Source organism: Hippocampus zosterae, chromosome 4, assembly GCF_025434085.1.
Source record: "Hippocampus zosterae strain Florida chromosome 4, ASM2543408v3, whole genome shotgun sequence".
NCBI classification, from domain to species: Eukaryota; Metazoa; Chordata; class Actinopteri; order Syngnathiformes; family Syngnathidae; genus Hippocampus; species Hippocampus zosterae.
Window position 1 is genome coordinate 3,611,586 of NC_067454.1, and position 20,090 is coordinate 3,631,675.

The 20,090-nt window shown below is 50.1% G+C and overlaps 2 protein-coding genes across 2 annotated transcripts in view; both read left to right on the plus strand.

Moving 5' to 3' along the window:
* acsf3 (acyl-CoA synthetase family member 3) overlaps positions 1–20,090 on the plus strand; it is a 58,097-nt gene that overhangs the window by 30,502 nt on the left and 7,505 nt on the right. The window lies entirely within an intron of this gene.
* On the plus strand, positions 14,413–15,048 carry LOC127598959 (uncharacterized). Its single transcript, XM_052062579.1, has one exon. It carries the CDS (start codon positions 14,413–14,415, stop codon positions 15,046–15,048), a length of 636 nt encoding a protein of 211 aa, XP_051918539.1.

Sequence of the window (20,090 nt, forward strand, 5' to 3'; positions counted from 1 at the left end):
GTAGGCGGGGGACACCCTGAATCGGTCGCCAGCCAATCGCAGGGCACACAGAAACGAAGAACCATTCACACTCACACCTAGGGACAATTTAGAGCGTCCAATCAGCCTGCCACGCATGTTTTTTTTTGGAATGTGGGAGGAAACCGGAGCACCCGGAGAAAACCCACGCAGGCCCGGGGAGAACATGCAAACTCCACACAGGGAGGCTGGAGCTGGAATCGAACCCGGTACCTCTGCACTGTGAAGCCGACGTGCTAACCACTGGACTACCGGGCCGCCACTGAAATTATTAATTCATTCATTCATTCATTCATTCATCTTCCGAGCCGCTTGATCCTCACTAGGGTCGCGGGGGGTGCTGGAGCCCATCCCAGCTGTCTCCGGGCAGTAGGCGGGGGACACCCTGAATCGGTTGCCAGCCAATCGCAGGGCACACAGAAACGAACAACCATCCACGCTCACAATCACACCTAGGGACAATTTAGAGTGTTCAATCAGCCTGCCACGCATATTTTTGGAATGTGGGAGGAAACCTGAGCACCCGGAGAAAACCCACGCAGGCCCGGGGAGAACATGCAAACTCCACACAGGGAGCCCGGAGCTGGAATCGAACCCGGTACCTCTGCACTGTGAAGCCGACGTGCTAACCACTGGACTACCGGGCCGCCTATTTTATTTTATTTTATTTTATTTTTTACAAAGATGAACCAAAAAGAGAATTGTTGCCAAGCGTCGCGTTCCGAGTGAAGTTACAAAACCAGGAAGTAAGTGCAGCCGCAAGCACGGCTTGTCGCCAATGAGCTAACGTCATCTTCAGTTGGGGTTTTATTTTTTTGTTCTTTTTTAATTTAATTTTTTTTTTACCTGTCTGCTACTCGATGACATCACTACTATAACTGTTTGACCTTCCTGTTTTGTTTTGTTTTTTTTTTTCATTTTTCGTTTTGTTCATTAACTAAAACAACCTTTGCGCGAATAGGTGTGTGTTTGTAATAATGCTCACATGAAGGAAGGGGAGCCTATTTCCTCCCCCCACTGAAGCTTGATCAAGTCCTCGTGCCCTTGAACTATAGTCCACCTCACACACACACACAGCACACAGACATACTGTATGCACACACTCGCGCGTGTTTGCCGGTGCATGGTGGAAGAGGTTGTTTGCAGATGGCTGCTTATTGGACCCCAGGGTCCAAGAGGCTTATATGGGAGGGGACACTGCTGAGCTTGTTTAGGTGTGACACACACACACACAAACGCACACATAGTTTGGTCACAAGCGGGTGGTGCTACACACCGTTTTGGTGCCCTTTTGTCAATATTCAGCTTTTTATAGCAGCACGCCTGCGTGACAATTTGATGATGGCCACATTAGGACTTAACACAAGGCAGCTGGCGTCCCAAATACACCAAAAATGGAAACGACGCTACGTTTAGAAACGTCATTTTCCTCATTCGCAGCGTTTAAATGACACTTGATTCGATCACTGAGTGGATTGTTTTTCATTCATCATTCATTCATCTTCCGAGCCGCCTGATCCTCACTAGGGTCGCGGGGGGTGCTGGAGCCTATCCCAGCCGTCTTCGGGCAGTAGGCAGGGGACACCCTGAATCGGTTGCCAGCCAATCGCAGGACACACAGAGACGAACAACCATTCGCACTCACACTCACACCTAGGGACAATTTAGAGTGTTCAATCAGCCTGCCACGCATGTTTTTGGAATGTGGGAGGAAACCGGAGCACCCGGAGAAAACCCACGCAGGCCCGGGGAGAACATGCAAACTCCACACAGGGAGGCCGGAGCAGGAATCGAACCCGGTACCTCTGCACTGTGAAGCCGACGTGCTAACCACTGGACTACCGGGCCGCCTCTTTTTCTTTTTCTCCGCAAATTTATATTAGTTGAGACAAATCTACGGGCACGGACTGAAGCACATCAAGTTCCCAAGTTACCCTTTCACTCTGCCTCTCTTTTGATTTTTTTTTGTACAAATCCACAACTCTTCGGAATGTTGGCTGGCAACATTTTCTGCAATTACAAAATTCTGTAGATGACATGCTGCAAGTGGGGCTGTCAATATGTGTCCCCTGGGGCATATTTATCCGACTATGACACTGGTCAACAACAACAGTGCCACAAATATTTTCATGATTTTTACATACATACCATACATACATGCTGATTTATATACATGCTGATTTATATAGCGCTTTCACAACAGCGGCAGCTGTAACAAAGCACTTTACAAAACAGTTAACAGAAAGTAAAAGTATTTTTGAGTATTTGGAGCTCCTGAATCTGGAAACGACATACATTTCTTTGAATTTGCTCTTGTTTTGGGAACTATAAGATAAGATAAGATAAGATATCCTTTATTCGTCCCACACTGGGGAAATTTACAGCCTCCAGCAGCAAGAATGTATGTAGAAAGAAGAAAGGAGAAAGAGAAAAAATACAACAAACATCTTTCAATTAAATACAATATGAACACAAATGGATAAATCGCAGTACTATTTACAATTTTCCTTCACATCATTTAATTATTATTATTATTATGATTGTTATTTTTTATTCATCAGCCTGACAGCAGTCGGTAGGAACGAGCGTCGGTATCTCTCCTTCTTGCAGCGCGGGTGGAACAGTCTCTGGCCATTTCTGTCATTTAATGTGCTTTGACAGTTTCCGATGTCTATTTAATGAGTACGAGAAGAAGCGTTTGTGATTTGATGTCACCTTTGTTTGAGTTTATTTGTTGCTATTATTTGCCTAATTCTCAGATTTATCTATTTATTTGTTTATTTTTGCTAGTTTTTTTTTTCACACGAAACGCGATTTCCTTATAGAAGGCTCTGTGTGATCACGATTGCCGGGTTTCATGATATCACGTAAAAATATGAAAGATTACTGGATGGACATGCTTACAAGACATATATTATTATATATTAGTAGCACTTTTTTTTAGACAAAAATAAAAATATCTGAAAACACGTAAAAATATGAAAGATTACTGTATGGACATGCTTACAAGACATATATTATTATATATTATTAGCACTTTTTTTTTAGACAAAAATAAAAATATCTGAAAAATGAGAGCCAATTCGGGGGGAACAAAATGGTGTGTTGAGCAGTTATCAATGTAATATCTTTCCAAATTGGATCAATGTGACTGGAGCAATATTATTTATGTATTATTATTATTATTTTTTTTTTTTTTAGGACTGTCAGATTGTCTGTCGCGCCACATCATTGTTCGCTTTTTTCCTCACTACTCCGCTGCAAATTACCCACCATTCGAATCACTTCCCACGATGATTCCGTGTCGCTTTTTGGCCACACCGCCTCATCTTTGTCACCAGGGCTGCAAAACACCCATCACCAAGTGACACTTCTCTCCCAATACGGACCAGCAAAAGCAACACAAAGAACTGCCGACGGATTCGCAGCAGCGCAGCCAACGTCCCGCTGACCCCCTTTCCTTTAGACTGCAGACACACACACGGGGGATGCAATCAAAACACGTGCACACTTTTGACATTCACAAAAGGCTCCAGTCCTGCAGCTATTTGATGACCACGGGGGGAGGGGGGAGGGAGGGGGGTGCGCGACGGGCCTCCGGGACACCCGCAGTGCGTATCGGCATACATGGTGAAGCCAGAACCCCAGAAGGCCTGTGTGGGTGCGTGGTAGACGCTTGTAGGTGGCCTCGTGTTATTTACATGCTGCTCATGTTTATTCTAAAGCCACGTTCACATCGGCGGCTCAGCCTCGGGGCTCCTGCTTGTCCTCTCTCTCTCTCTCTCTCTCTCTCTTTTTTTTTATTTCCTCCTTCACTGCCGTTGACCTTTTCCCACTCTTCGTCTCTGGCGAACTTTTCCTCCCCACCTCAGTGCTCTGCATACGCTTCATTTGGGACACCTGCGAAGCTGCGCTCGAGCCAGATCCAAAACAACCAATTCCGCCTCGACAAAGATCATCCTGCTCGAATGTTTTCAGTCATCGTGACGGATGTTTGTTTTTTTTATTTATTGTGTGGTGACGTCATTGTGGCATTCATAACTTAAAATGTGGACAAAGCGGATTCGGTAGTATGTTTTATTTATATGGCACATTTTTTTTTTAGAAAGGCCTCCCAAAGTGGATCACATTGCTCAAATATATTCATTCATTCATTCATCCTCCGTACCGCTTGATCCTCACTAGGGTCGCGGGGGGTGCTGGAGCCCATCCCAGCCGTCTCCGGGCAGTAGGCGGGGGACACCCTGAATCGGTTGCCAGCCAATCGCAGGGCACACAGAAACGAACAACTATTCGCACTCACACTCACACCTAGGGACAATTTAGAGTGTTTCGGGAGGAAACCGGAGCACCCGGAGAAAATCCACGCAGGCCCGGGGAGAACATGCAAACTCCACACAGGGAGGCCGGAGCTGGAATCGAACCTGGTACCTCTGCACTGTGAAGCCGACGTGCTAACCACTGGACTACCGGGCCGCCTGCTCAAATATATTCATTCATTCATTCATTCATCTTCCTAACCGCTTGATCCTCACTAGGGTCGCGGGGGTGCTGTCTCCGGGCAGTAGGCGGGGGACACCCTGAATCGGTTGCCAGCCAATCGCAGGGCACACAGAAACGAACAACCATTCGGGAGTGTTCAATCAGCCTGCCACGCATGTTTTTGGAATGTGGGAGGAAACCGGAGCACCCGGAGAAAACCCACGCAGGCCCGGGGAGAACATGCAAACTCCACACAGGGAGGCCGGAGCTGGAATCAAACCCGGTACCTCTGCACTGTGAAGCCGACGTGCTAACCACTGGACTACCGGGCCGCCTGCCTCAAATATAGTCATACATAAATTAAATAGAGAATCGCTACATTTGACAGTGAATCCATCCATTTTCTAATAACTTTCTTCACCATAGATAGGACACGAACAGAACAGGGCGCCATTAATGCGTCACTTCTTCAGAGTTGAACACTCCTCCCCCCCCCCTCCCAAAAAAAAAAAAAAACAGAGAATCAATATTGGATTTCATCACGCACCAGCTCTCATAAGTCGGGCCCGCTCCACAATGGAGAGACAAGGTCACGAGAGAATAAATAGTAGGCGGGCTCGCTAATGATCGATCATTCTGGACAAGCGGCTGCACCCGAGAGCAGGCCGGCTGACAAGATCATTAATAAGAGCTGCCGGGAGAGTGATCGATCAGCTCGATGAATGATCAGAGGCACAAATACTATAAAACACCTGCATGTCCAGCCCTGTCCTTTTTTTGGAGGGGTTGGGGGCGGGGGGGTGACAAGGGTAGTGGCTTACAAAAAAAATTGCGATTCTCAAGATATCCAAGTCATAGCGGCCCGGTAGCCCAGTGGTTAGCACGTGGGCTTCACAGTGCAGAGGTACCGGGTTCGATTCCAGCTGCGGCCTCCCTGTGTGGAGTTTGCATGTTCTCCCCGGGCCTGCGTGGGTTTTCTCCGGGTGCTCCGGTTTCCTCCCACAGTTCAAAAACATGCGTGGCAGGCTGACTGGGCGCTCTAAATTGTACCTCGGTGTGAGTGTGAGCATGGATGGTTGTTTGTCTCTGAGTGCCCTGCGATTGGCTGGCAACCGATTCAGGGTGTCCCCCGCCTACTGCCCGGAGACAGCACCCCCGCGACCCTAGTGAGGATCAAGCGGTTAGGAAGATGAATGAATGAATGAATATATTTGAGCAGGCGGCCCGGTAGTCCAGTGGTTAGCACGTCGGCTTCACAGTGCAGAGGTACCGGGTTCGATTCCAGCTCCGGCCTCCCTGTGTGGAGTTTGCATGTTCTCCCCGGGCCTGCGTGGGTTTTCTCCGGGTGCTCCGGTTTCCTCCCACATTCCAAAAACATGCATGACAGGCTGATTGAACACTCTAAATTGTCCCAAGGTGTGAGTGTGAGCGTGAATGCTTGTTCGTCTCTGTGTGCCCTGTGATTGGCTGGCAACCGATTCAGGGTGTCCCCCTGCCTACTGCCTGGAGACAGCTGGGATAGGCTCCAGCACCCCCCGCGACCCTAGTGAGGATCAAGCGGCTCGGAAGATGAAAAAAAAAAGATATCCAAGTCTGATGCCTTTTTCAGTCTCCTCGCTCACGTGTAATGGAGGCATTTATTATTGACGCCTCGGCGTTCGCGACAACACCCAGCGAGCTCCGCGGTGGGGAGTCCGTTTCGACAATGGAACCGCCGACTTCTTTCATTAATCCGACCTCATCGTGTTTGTGTCTTGCGGCCTCTCACATCAGCAATGTGAGTGGCCCCCCCCACTGCCCCTTCCCCTCCCGCAAATATATCTTACTCAGCATCTCACGGAGATTCCTAATCTGCTCACTTATGACTTGAGAAGGACTGTACTCTCCTCACGTGGACGCGTGTATCAATATCTGGCCATTGATCGGAGCTTTGCCTTGCCTCTCCTCCTCCATTCGTCCACATATAGATCTCTTTTTTTTCCTCAGCAGGTATCTGCGCCTACAATCTGGTTGATGGACGGCGAGTGAGGGCGGGGCAGGGGGTGGGGCGGGTGTGAGGTATTGAACCACAGCGTTCGTTACACGTGCCACTGTAATGAGTTAGACCGCTGAGCAAAAAAAAAGGGCTACGAAATTGTGACACAGGGTTGTAGCAATGCGGTAAAACTTTTTTTTTTTGTACTTGTACATTTCAATCGCCCCGATTCAACAAACCAGAGAGCATTAAAAGTAAAAAAAAAAATTGCATTTGTGAGGCATTGTCGTAAAGCGCTACCCTGCTGAGAGCGCCGTAAACTACGTACAATCCATAGATGTCAGATAAGGTGCGTGTTAGCCTTCAGATAAGCCTTTATGGAGCCGTTACTTACACCGAACCGGGCTTTTCTGGATCATGGAACTTGTTTTGTTTTATTGCAGGTTTGCTTTCAGTCTCAAAAGTGGAGCGAGAAACAACAAGGGCCTGAAATGTGCAGTGCAGGTCACTGCCGCTAAATCATGACGGTCGGACGTCATGGCCCATCGGGCCCGATGGAAGTATTTTCGAGCAATGCGATTGGTCCTTTCATCAAACTCAATTTTAGAATCGCCTCCGGTTGATAGCCGCAAAATCACGTCAGCATTTTTCTCTTCTGTGAGTTGGTCGCTCTGAAAATCCGAATCGCGTCTGCGTACATTTCAGAATGATTACGTTACGTTACGTGATTGACAATTATGTATGTTTTGGTCACATTATGAGAGCAATATTGAGTGTGAATTGTTCCAGATGATGCAAACGGCACAGATGCATGCTCCCATGTGTGTTTGTGTATAGTATTGATAATCGCCATGTGATTGTGGTGGATTAAGTGGGTCATGAGCCTACTACAAAAAAAAAATCGATTACAAAAGTGCCCAATGCATAATAATAAATATATTGCGAAACAAATCTTTGCGGGCGGCCCGGTAGGCCAGTGGTTAGCGCGTCGGCTTCACAGTGCAGAGGTACCGGGTTCGATTCCAGCTCCGGCCTCCCTGTGTGGAGTTTGCATGTTCTCCCCGGGCCTGCGTGGGTTTTCTCCGGGTGCTGCGGTTTCCTCCCACATTCCAAAAACATGCGTGGCGGGCTGAATGAACACTCTAAATTGTCCCTAGGTGTGAGTGTGAGTGTGAGTGCGAGTGGTTGTTTGTTTCTGTGTGCCCTGCTATTGGCTGGCAACCGATTCAGGGTGCCCCCCGCCTACTGCCCGAAGACAGCTGGGATGGGCTCCAGCACCCCCCCGCGACCCTAGTGAGGATCAAGCGGCTCGGAAGATGAATGAATGAATGAATGAAACAAATCTTTGCTTTTGACCGCTTTTGTGAAGAACGTATTCGATTTCGGTGGCTGATATAACGTGGAGCTACAAACTGCAAGACGTGCTTCGGCTTTTTAATCATTATTGTTGATCATTTCTACGAACTGTAGTAGCCGTACGTATGTTGACATGTTATAGCCGAGGGGCATCAAGCATCATCTTCCAGTCATGAGCAATCCTACCAAACGTCTAATTGTGCCAGGGATCCTCTAGGACAGCACAATGATGTTTTTCTGTTGTTTTTTTGGGTTACAGTGCGAAAGCATCGACCTATTGGATAAAGCTCGTGAAGTCAATAAACGGGAGTATAGCTCGTGTGTGTGTGTGTGTGTGTGTGTGTGTGTGTGTGTGTGTGTGTGTGTGTGTGTGTGTGTGTGCGTGCGCAATGGGCGAAGTCCTTTTGATGGGTGAATGCATTTGTCTGGATGTGTCTGTGCTGTTGCCATCAGTGGCCGACCATAAATCAGAGGCCTTCAGGCCGGGGGATTGCCCGGCTCGTGGCTCCATGTGTAATTACAAAGCTGACATTTAAACAGCAGCACCCATATTTCACTCTCGGCGCTGGACGCACAATGGTCGACGGGCGGAGTAAAAGTTTTCAACTGAGGGGGGGAGAGAAAAAAAAAGAAAAGAAAAAGATCGGAAGACAAAAAAATCAATAGGAAATAGAATGCATTCTAATGCCTTGTTAATGGACCCGCATATTAATTATTCAAGCGTGGCCATTTTGACTGCTCATTAAAATGGCAGCCGAGAAGGGAAATGTGCAGCATTACCCTTCGGGTAGTGCTCACACTTTGGTCTTTTTATATGACTGCATGTCCATTACAAGAGTTGGTTGTCTAGCATTATTTCATGCACTGTTGGCGCTTCAATAACATGCTGGGGTTATCATATTTTTCATTAGCATGTTTATTTTGTTTTGGCTTCATTTTTTTTTTAAATTCAGTTATTTTTCATGTATTTTTAGAGTGGGTTTGTTTGTTTTAATGAGTTTTTATTTATTCTTTCAAAGGCTTTGCTTTCAATTGTTCTTGTTAGGTTTAGTATTAGCTTTAGTTTTTTTGTTTTTTTTAAATATGGGTGTCACGTGCAAGATTTTAAAAAAAAGGTCCCTGCGCATTGTGTAACCAAGTAAATGAAACTGCAATTCTCAAACAACTGTTTGATCTCTCTTCTTTATGGATGTCGAGCAATACAGAAGTAAATACATTCAAAATGAATCTTGAAAGCTCTGATAATTAATCAACGAATCACGTAAAATGGTGTACGTAAAGTCATTACATTAGTGTTTTTTTCTGTATATATTCTGTAATATTTGTATTCAAGACATTTACTCAGGCGTGTCTCATGACATGACTTTGATGACCCTTGAGGTTGGAGGTGACATGCACCGGCAGCAGGAGTGTGGTCATTAAAAATGGAGGGGAGGTAAAACAATGATTCAGGGGTGAAGATTAAAAATCCTTCCTCTTCCTCCTGCTGTCAGTCCGCATCTGCTGACGATTCAGACTCAGCCGCCCCATGACTGGATTCCTAATGACACTCAAGTAGCCATCACCGGCGATGGCTTTTTGGTTGATTTATTTCTCCGTTGACAGCGGCGCCACCGCAGCTCCTCCTTCTCCTGCTCAATGTTACCATTCAAGTAGGCCCGAGCGCTTGCGGAGAATGAATAATTATCGTGATTATTTTGATTGATATGCAAATTACCGTGATTCCAAAAATTTTATTCATTGATTTTTAAAACGTGTTACAGTCCTAGCTTGTTACAACGTACTTCGAGGGACATACCGATGTAACCATCGCCAACAAAATGGCCGCCAACTACCATGTATAATGCAGTATGAACATTAATAGTTTATCTAATAAAGGTTTTCTTTTTTTTCACAACCTCGGAAGTTGCCGTATCTTGTGAAAATGTCTGTTTGTAGGATTAAAAAAAATCTTTTAAATTGGTACCGTTAAGTAAAGGTATCCATTCGCACACCGATTCAAATGTGAACATTGGCCATATCCTAGTCGGAGGGGGAAGGGGGCGGGGCTTGTACCGCAGTCGAGCTAGTTGAAGAAATATCACATGAGCACCGCCGCTCTTTCTAAAAGAAAGTGTGACTTGTACTCAAACGTACAATGTGTTTAATTATTCTTGTCGTGTACTTAGTTTTGCAATTGAGTCCAACTGGGTTGTCATTCAACAGTTTAAAACCCTCTCGGGGAGGGCGGCATCGCGGCACGTCACACGCTTGCCGCTGCGCAAGCTACGCGGTGCGTTCAGGGTACCTTCACAAGGTCGGAAACTTGCCAACTCGCAGCGCCGTTTGGCTCATGAATCATTTTATAATAATAATAATACATTTTATTTATAAGCGCCTTTCAAGACACCCAAGGACACTTTACAATAACAAAAAAAAAATCGATGATCAGCTTTTTATGATCCAAAATGGGAATCCCAATTACATTTTGATTAATTTCCCCGCCCTACATTCTGTCACGTCGCGCGTCCGCCAGCAGGTGGCGGGTCTTCTCCTCCGCCATTCGGCACACCTGCCCGTAATTTCGGGCTGATTACCCCCCTTTATTTTTGAGACTCCGGCAGTCATCTCACTGCCGGAGAATTCCACGCCGCGCCATTGTTCTTTCGCGAAAGTAAGACCTAAATTAATATTACTCATTGCTTCCTAGCCTTTTGGCAAATTGTATCGTCGTACCAATTATTGATTGTATTTAAATTTATTCCTATAGTCTATTCAGATATTCCTCGCTTTTGTTTTCCGCGAGCGTTTTCTGTTGTCACCTTATTTATACCCTGGTCCTTATTTGACCAGCGCTTTTTGTTATTCTTCTTGTCGAGTATTTTTGTGTTCCGTATTAAAGACTTTTTCTGTTCTTTGACAAGATCTCGTTTTCTGTCTGCTATCTCGGGGATCCACTTCCTTATTTTTTTTGTTGTGCACGAAGCGATCTGTCAATCGCTTCGGGCACAACGTGACAGAATTCTCCGGCCACCATGGATCCCGCAGACATGGAAAAGATCTTGTCCGCTCTGCACCGACAAGAGCAACAGTTGAGTCCGCAGGGCCAAGCCCTTTCGGAACTCCGCAGCGCGGTTTCCATGCTGGCTCATCGGTTCGATAATTTCGAACCCCGTTTGGTACAGGTAGAGACACGGGGAGCACCCCCCCCCGTGGTTCGCCCTACCACCACTGAGGCTCTCGCATCATTCCCCACAATGATGAGGGAGCCCTCGCTTCCACACCCCCCACGTTACGGGGGTGAGCACGGGCGGTGTGGACAGTTTCTCCACCAATGCTCGCTCGTGTTCGACCAACAGCCTTCCGTCTATGCTAATGACGCCGCTAAAGTGGCATATATCATGAGCTTATTGACAGGTCCGGCGGCGTCATGGGCGATGGTGACGAGCGACGCGAAGCCGAGCCTCCGGTCTTCGCTCCACGAATTCGTCACGGCGTTCCGCCGGGTGTTCCACCATCCCGTGCGGGGCAGAGAGGCGGAGGGCCGGCTGCTCGAACTCCACCAGGGAGGGCGATCGGTGGCGGATTACTCGATCGAGTTCCAGATATTGGCCGCCCAGAGTGGCTACGGAGACCGAGCACTGTGTGGGCTGTTTCGCCATGGACTAAATCCCCAGCTCAAGGATGAACTGGCGACCCGTGACCACAGCTCCGACCTGGCGGAGTTGATCGATCTCTCCCTACGATTAGACAACCGCCTGAGGGAGAGAGACCGGGAACGTGGAGGTGATCGGTTCCCGTCCCGGCATACCGCGGAGGAGCCGATGCAGCTAGGTGGCGAAGACGCTGTTCTCGGCCATCCGGAGTCGCCGCCCTCCCCTTACACCAAGTACTGTGAGTCGCGACCCCGCGTAGTACCTCCCGAGCCAAGGCGTATCGACCCCCGGCCGGGAAATCCCAACAGACTGGAACTCGAGGGGGAGATATTTGGGGAATCCCGGTCGCTGCGGGTTAGAGCCCTGGTAGACTCGGGGGCGGATGAATGTTTTATGGACACAGCTCTCGCGTCCGAGTTGGGTTGTGGTATTGAGGAGTTGGCTAATAAGAAGCGGGTTTGTGATCTCGATGGGCGCCCCCTGGCGGTAGTTACGTGTAGAACAGAACCACTGAAACTCCGCCTCTCCGGTAACCATGTCGAGCATCGCCGTTTTTATTTAATGCGGTCCCGTAATGCTCCGGTCATTCTTGGGTTGCCCTGGCTCAAGACCCACAACCCCGTAATTTCCTGGGAGCACCCAGCAGTAGGCAGTTGGAGCGAATATTGTTATAAACACTGTCTACGATCGGCCATCGGGGAACATGAACAAACCAGTGTCGAAACCCCCGAAGTTATCTGCCTTGACGGAGTGCCAGATTGCTATCGGGACCTTCGTGAGGTTTTCAGCGAGGATCGCGCACGCGCTTTGCCCCCGCACCGTCCCTACGATTGCGCCATAGACCTGCAGCCGGGCGCTCCGTTGCCGACCTCACGGCTGTATCAGGTGTCCCAACCCGAGCGCGAGGCGCTAACGGAGTATATAAACAGCTCGCTCGCTGCAGGTCTCATTAGACCCTCGCGATCACCATTAGGTGCGGGGTTTTTCTTTGTGGGGAAAAAGGACAAGACCCTGCGACCGTGCGTGGATTATCGTGGGCTTAATGAGATCACGATTAAAAACAAATACCCACTACCATTACTGGACTCCGCCTTCGCCCCTTTACAAACGGCCACTATTTTTTCCAAACTTGATTTACGCAGTGCATATCATTTGGTCCGCATCCGGGAGGGTGATGAATGGAAGACGGCTTTTAAGACCCCGTTAGGTCACTTCGAATATTTAGTCATGCCTTTCGGGCTGACAAACGCCCCCGCCGTCTTCCAAAATCTTATCAACGACGTGTTAAGAGACATGTTGAACATTTTTTGTTTTGTTTATCTCGATGACATTTTAATTTTCTCCCGGTCGTTGCAGGAACACCAGCGACATGTCAGGCTGGTGTTACAACGGTTACTAGAAAATCGTCTCTTCGTCAAGGCAGAGAAATGCGAATTCCATGTACCCGTCATCTCTTTCCTGGGCTTCATTGTCGAACAGGGCAAGTTACGGGCAGACCCCAGCAAGACGCAGGCAGTCACTAACTGGCCGGTTCCGACAAGCCGTAAGGAATTACAACGCTTTTTGGGGTTCGCAAACTTCTACCGGCGTTTTATCCGCGGTTACAGCCAGAAAGCGCTCCCCTTGACCCGGCTTACATCTATTAAGGCCCCCTTTAGGTGGGACCCGGCCGCGGACACGGCATTCAAAGACCTAAAGGCGGCGTTTACCAGTCCCCCGGTATTACAACATCCTGACCCTGATCTCCCGTTTGTCGTAGAGGTGGACGCCTCGGATTCGGGGGTGGGGGCGGTGCTGTCCCAGCGTTCTCCGGTCGACCAGAAGCTGCACCCCTGCGCCTTTTTCTCCCGTCGACTCAGCGCTGCCGAGTCGAATTACGACGTAGGTAATCGAGAACTGCTGGCCGTGGTAGCCGCCCTACAGGAATGGCGGCACTGGCTCGAGGGGGCGAAGGAGCCCTTCACGGTTTATACGGACCACAAGAATCTCGAGTACCTCCGCTCCGCAAAACGACTGAACGCCCGTCAGGCCCGGTGGGCCCTGTTCTTCACCCGTTTCCATTTTATCCTTACCTACTCCCCAGGGTCCAAAAATACCAAACCTGACGCCCTTTCCCGTCTCCACGACCCCGCTGAGAAGGACCGGTCTCCGGAGGCCATTCTCCCGGCCCAGTGCATTTTGGGGTCTTTGCAGTGGGAGATTGAGCAGCGGATCCAAGCTGCTCTGGAGGGGGTTCAGGCTCCGGCAGAATGCCCCACGGGGAGGCTGTTTGTGCCTCCGTCGCTGCGGTCGGAGGTCTTACAGTGGGGACACGGGTCTAAGGTCGCATGTCATCCTGGGGTGAACCGGACTATACAACTCGTCGCCCAGCGGTTCTGGTGGCCGGAGCTCCGGAGGGACGTGACGGACTTCGTCAGTGCCTGCACCTCCTGCGCCTGCGGCAAGTCCTCACGCCGGCCCCCGGCGGGGTTGCTCCAGCCGTTGCCCGTTCCGCCTCGTCCTTGGTCCCACATCGCCCTGGACTTCGTGACGGGCCTACCGCCATCCCGTGGGAGGACCGTCGTCCTCACGATCGTGGACCGGTTCTCCCAGGCTGCTCATTTTGTGCCTCTGTCCAGGTTGCCCTCGGCGCTGGAGACCGCCGACCTCCTTATCCAGCACGTCTTTCGCCTCCACGGTATTCCACTGGACATTGTCTCGGACCGTGGGCCCCAGTTCGTATCCCGCGTCTGGAAGCGGTTCTGCCGGTCCCTCGGGGCCACGGCCAGTCTGACCTCGGGGTACCACCCCCAGTCCAATGGACAAGCCGAGCGTGCCAACCAGGATCTGGGGGCAGCCCTCCGCTGTGTGTGCCTTCACCGTCCCTCATCCTGGGTCGACCACTTACCCTGGGTGGAGTACGCGCACAACACCCTCGTCTCTTCTGCCACTGGTAGGTCCCCCTTCATGGCCGCCTACGGGTACCAGCCGCCGCTGTTCCCGTCCCAGGAGGGGCAGGTGGAGGTCCCCTCTGTGCAGCACCACCTCAAGCGGGCCCATCGCGTGTGGAAGGAGGCCCGGGCTGCGTTGTCCCGCACGGCGACCAGGAACCAGCGGATCGCGGATCGTCGCCGGCGCCCTGCTCCTTCGTACGTGGTGGGACAGAAGGTATGGCTGGCAACGAGGGATCTTCGCCTGGCCGGCACGTCTGCGAAGCTGGGACCCCGGTTTACTGGACCATTCGAGGTCGAGGCCGTCATCAGCCCAGCTGCAGTCAAGCTCCGGCTACCACCCACCATGAAGGTTCACCCCGTCTTCCACGTCTCCCTACTCAAACCCGTGTCTTCCAGTGACTTGGCTCCTCCTCCCACGCCGCCGCCCCCTCCGCGGGTCGTCGACGGTGACCCGGTGTACACGGTTCGTGCCATCCTGGACTCTCGGCGCAGGGGAAAGGGGTTCCAGTATCTGGTCGACTGGGAGGGCTACGGGCCTGAGGAGCGGCAGTGGGTGCCTCGCTCCTGGATCCTTGATCCGTCCCTTTTGCGCGACTTCCACACTGCACACCCTTCCAAACCGGGTAGGCCGCCGGGAGGCGTCCATTGAGGGGGGGGTACTGTCACGTCGCGCGTCCGCCAGCAGGTGGCGGGTCTTCTCCTCCGCCATTCGGCACACCTGCCCGTAATTTCGGGCTGATTACCCCCCTTTATTTTTGAGACTCCGGCAGTCATCTCACTGCCGGAGAATTCCACGCCGCGCCATTGTTCTTTCGCGAAAGTAAGACCTAAATTAATATTACTCATTGCTTCCTAGCCTTTTGGCAAATTGTATCGTCGTACCAATTATTGATTGTATTTAAATTTATTCCTATAGTCTATTCAGATATTCCTCGCTTTTGTTTTCCGCGAGCGTTTTCTGTTGTCACCTTATTTATACCCTGGTCCTTATTTGACCAGCGCTTTTTGTTATTCTTCTTGTCGAGTATTTTTGTGTTCCGTATTAAAGACTTTTTCTGTTCTTTGACAAGATCTCGTTTTCTGTCTGCTATCTCGGGGATCCACTTCCTTATTTTTTTTGTTGTGCACGAAGCGATCTGTCAATCGCTTCGGGCACAACGTGACACATTCAAGCACTCCATTTCTCTCTTAGTGGTCGCCCTGCTTCACACCGACACAGCGAGAGTGTCTTCTCCTCAGCACCATGCCAGTGGCAGGGAACATCTGTCTCGAGGTCCCCCTGCCACACAGTGTTAGAGTCATTGGGGGGGGTCACTCACTCGAGCGGCCTGTCTGGGAGGGCCCGTGGGCAGAACGAGGCCGGACCGGCTCCGCCTACGAGGGCGTCCATGCGGAAACGTGTCCCCGGGTCCATCCTGCTTGTCTGTCTCGTGCCATTATGTAGCCGCGCGCGTGGTTTTGTGCGACATTTTGCAGACGGTTCTTTTGTAGGTCAGAGGGCACGTTAGCGGCGGAACAACAAAAGGCTGCCTCTCGCTGTCCTCTCATTCCCCGCGTGTCTTTTGCAGCGTCCTCTGCTCGTCTTCCTCTCTGGCTTTGTGCAAACGTCCGTTCGCTCTGTGCGCACGGCTGCGTGTCTCCGATTCTTGAGGCGTTGCAAAATTGTAGCCGTCAGGCATCCGTGCGCGCAGCCAATGTTTGACCAATGTCCATCTTCTTACTTTTAGTCTGTTTAAATTGTCTCAATTCCGTTTTGTTGCCATACACACCAAAGCAAAGTGGATTGCTAACAGAAGCAGCCAAAAGATCGCTCCTTCATGCAGCCACAACCCAGAATTGTTGTTAGTCAAATTGTGGAGCAGTAATGGAATATATGTCCTACACGCTCAGGTGCGTTTGATTTCTTTTTTTTTTTTTTTCGATATTCTGTTTCCGGGCGGCCCGGTAGTCCAGTGGTTAGCACGTCGGCTTCACAGTGCAAAGGTACCGGGTTCGATTCCAGCTCCGGCCTCCCTTTGTGGAGTTTGCATGTTCTCCCCGGGCCTGCGTGGGTTTTCCCTGGGTGCGCCGGTTTCCTCCCACATTCCAAAAAAACATGCGTGGCAGGCTGATTGAACACTCTAAATTGTCCCTAGGTGTGAGTGTGAGTGCGGATGGTTGTTTGTCTCTGTGTGCCCTGCGATTGGCTGGCAACCGGTTCAGGGTGTCCCCCGCCTACTGCCCGGAGACAGCTGGGATAGGCTCCAGCACCCCCCCGCGACCCTAGTGAGGATCAAGCGGCTCGGAAGATGAATGAATGAATATTCTGTTTCCTTTTTACAATTTCCTGACTGTATTTCATCTTCAATTTTATGCCGTCTCGATCTAGTTCTGCCTCTCTATTTTAAAACCTTCAACCGTCTCTTTCCCTTCACATCCATCCATCTCTCCGTCCGGCCTTTTCTTGAAGCCGGGGGTATTTATCATCCGCGTAGCAGGATGTTTGTTGGCCAAGCTGTGTTGTGATGGATGGACGAGTCACTCGTGTGCAGCTACCTCCAGAGACACAAAGCAGACAGCTATTAAGCGGCAGAACAAGACACATCGCTTTTCTTTTATTGTTTTCAAACGGCAGGAATGTGTGTGTGTTTAAAGGGAGGTTTGGGAGGTAGAGGAAGGAAAGTGAGGAAGGAAAAACAACAACAGATGCTTTTGGGCCATCCAGCGGCGTGCGGCAACTGTACACAAGATGAGCTATTATCCATCTACAGTGTAGCTCTATGTTGTTGACAAATCAATGGCTCTGACGGTGATGACTGTGTGTGATACAGCAAAGCACTCAGACTGTCTCCGTGCCCGCCTGCTGTGGAGGCTTCAGCAGAGGGAGGCACTTGAGGCAAGTGTACTCTGAGCCATGAGGGGCGGGTGTGTGTGTGTGTGTGCGGGCATATGCATGCGCGTGTGTGACAGAAAAAAAGAGTGACGATATAGAACACGTGTGTGAGTGTGTGTGTGTTGTATCGACTTGCTTATGGTTTTCTCAAAGCATACTGTACGTTTCAGTGGCGTGGTGCGGTTAGCCGGAGAATGTGACGCGCATGTGAATTTGGTTTTTGAATATGACTCATGCTTGCGCTGGAGAATGTGCTATTCTGAATGTGCTATTCTGAATGTGCTATTCTGAGAATTTAGAAGAGACCACTGGCCCGGTAGGCCAGTGGTTAGCACGTTGGCTTCACAGTGCAGAGGTACCGGGTTCGATTCCAGCTACAGCCTCCCTGTGTGGAGTTTGCATGTTCTCCCCGGGCCTGCGTGGGTTTTCTCCGGGTGCTGCGGTTTCCTCCCACATTCCAAAAACATGCGTGGCAGGCTGATAGAACACTCTAAATTGTCCCTAGGTGTGAGTGCGAATGGTTGTTCGTCTCTGTGTGCCCTGCGATTGGCTGGCAACCGATTCAGGGTGTCCCCCGCCTACTGCCCGAAGACAGCTGGGATAGGCTCCAGCACCCCCCCGCGACCCTAGTGAGGATCAAGCGGCTCGGAAGATGAATGAATGAATGAATGACTCTTAAGTCGCTTGCATTAGTTGCAGCCATCCATTTGTCGTGCCCGCTCGGCCGCTTTAATGCAAACGGGTACGTCTTTGAGTTTCGTAGAGTAGTTTGAGTGAGTAACCCTCAATATTACGCAACACCAGACGTGGACGTAATGGACTCGGTTAGCATGGTCGAATTTTATTTTAGGCTCGGGATCGGTTAAGATAAGATAAGATAAGATAAGATAAGATTAAGATAAGATAAGATATCCTTTAGGGCGGCCCGGTAGTCCAGTGGTTAGCACGTCGGCTTCACAGTGCAGAGGTACCGGGTTCGATTCCAGCTCCGGCCTCCCTGTGTGGAGTTTGCATGTTCTCCCCGGGCCTGCGTGGGTTTTCTCCGGGTGCTCCGGTTTCCTCCCACATTCCAAAAACATGCGTGGCAGGCTGATTGAACACTCTAAATTGTCCCTAGGTGTGAGTGTGAGCGTGGATGGTTGTCTATGTCTATGTGTGCCCTGCGATTGGCTGGCAACCGATTCAGGGTGTCCCCCGCCTACTGCCCGAAGACAGCTGGGATAGGCTCCAGCACCCCCCCGCGACCCTAGTGAGGATCAAGCGGCTCGGAAGATGAATGAATGAATGAATGACTCTTAAGTCGCTTGCATTAGTTGCAGCCATCCATTTGTCGTGCCCGCTCGGCCGCTTTAATGCAAACGGGTACGTCTTTGAGTTTCGTAGAGTAGTTTGAGTGAGTAACCCTCAATATTACGCAACACCAGACGTGGACGTAATGGACTCGGTTAGCATGGTCGAATTTTATTTTAGGCTCGGGATCGGTTAAGATAAGATAAGATAAGATAAGATAAGATTAAGATAAGATAAGATATCCTTTAGGGCGGCCCGGTAGTCCAGTGGTTAGCACGTCGGCTTCACAGTGCAGAGGTACCGGGTTCGATTCCAGCTCCGGCCTCCCTGTGTGGAGTTTGCATGTTCTCCCCGGGCCTGCGTGGGTTTTCTCCGGGTGCTCCGGTTTCCTCCCACATTCCAAAAACATGCGTGGCAGGCTGATTGAACACTCTAAATTGTCCCTAGGTGTGAGTGTGAGCGTGGATGGTTGTTTGTCTCTGTGTGCCCTGCGATTGGCTGGCAACCGGTTCAGGGTTTCCCCCGCCTACTGCCCGGAGACAGCTGGGATAGGCTCCAGCACCCCCCCGCGACCCTAGTGAGGATCAAGCGGCTCGGAAGATGAATGAATGAATATTCTGTTTCCTTTTTACAATTTCCTGACTGTATTTCATCTTCAATTTTATGCCGTCTCGATCTAGTTCTGCCTCTCTATTTTAAAACTTTCAACCGTCTCTTTCCCTTCACATCCATCCATCTCTCCGTCCGGCCTTTTCTTGAAGCCGGGGGTATTTATCATCCGCGTAGCAGGGTGTTTGTTGGCCAAGCTGTGTTGTGATGGATGGACGAGTCACTCGTGTGCAGCTACCTCCAGAGACACAAAGCAGACAGCTATTAAGCGGCAGAACAAGACACATCGCTTTTCTTTTATTGTTTTCAAACGGCAGGAATGTGTGTGTGTTTAAAGGGAGGTTTGGGAGGTAGAGGAAGGAAAGTGAGGAAGGAAAAACAACAACAGATGCTTTTGGGCCATCCAGCGGCGTGCGGCAACTGTACACAAGATGAGCTATTATCCATCTACAGTGTAGCTCTATGTTGTTGACAAATCAATGGCTCTGACGGTGATGACTGTGTGTGATACAGCAAAGCACTCAGACTGTCTCCGTGCCCGCCTGCTGTGGAGGCTTCAGCAGAGGGAGGCACTTGAGGCAAGTGTACTCTGAGCCATGAGGGGCGGGTGTGTGTGTGTGTGTGCGGGCATATGCATGCGCGTGTGTGACAGAAAAAAAGAGTGACGATATAGAACACGTGTGTGAGTGTGTGTGTGTTGTATCGACTTGCTTATGGTTTTCTCAAAGCATACTGTACGTTTCAGTGGCGTGGTGCGGTTAGCCGGAGAATGTGACGCGCATGTGAATTTGGTTTTTGAATATGACTCATGCTTGCGCTGGAGAATGTGCTATTCTGAATGTGCTATTCTGAATGTGCTATTCTGAGAATTTAGAAGAGACCACTGGCCCGGTAGGCCAGTGGTTAGCACGTTGGCTTCA

Coding starts and splice junctions, on each gene's coding strand:
- LOC127598959 (XM_052062579.1), top strand. CDS start 14,413: ATGGCCGCCTACGGGTACCAGCCGCCGCTGTTCCCGTCCCAGGAGGGG.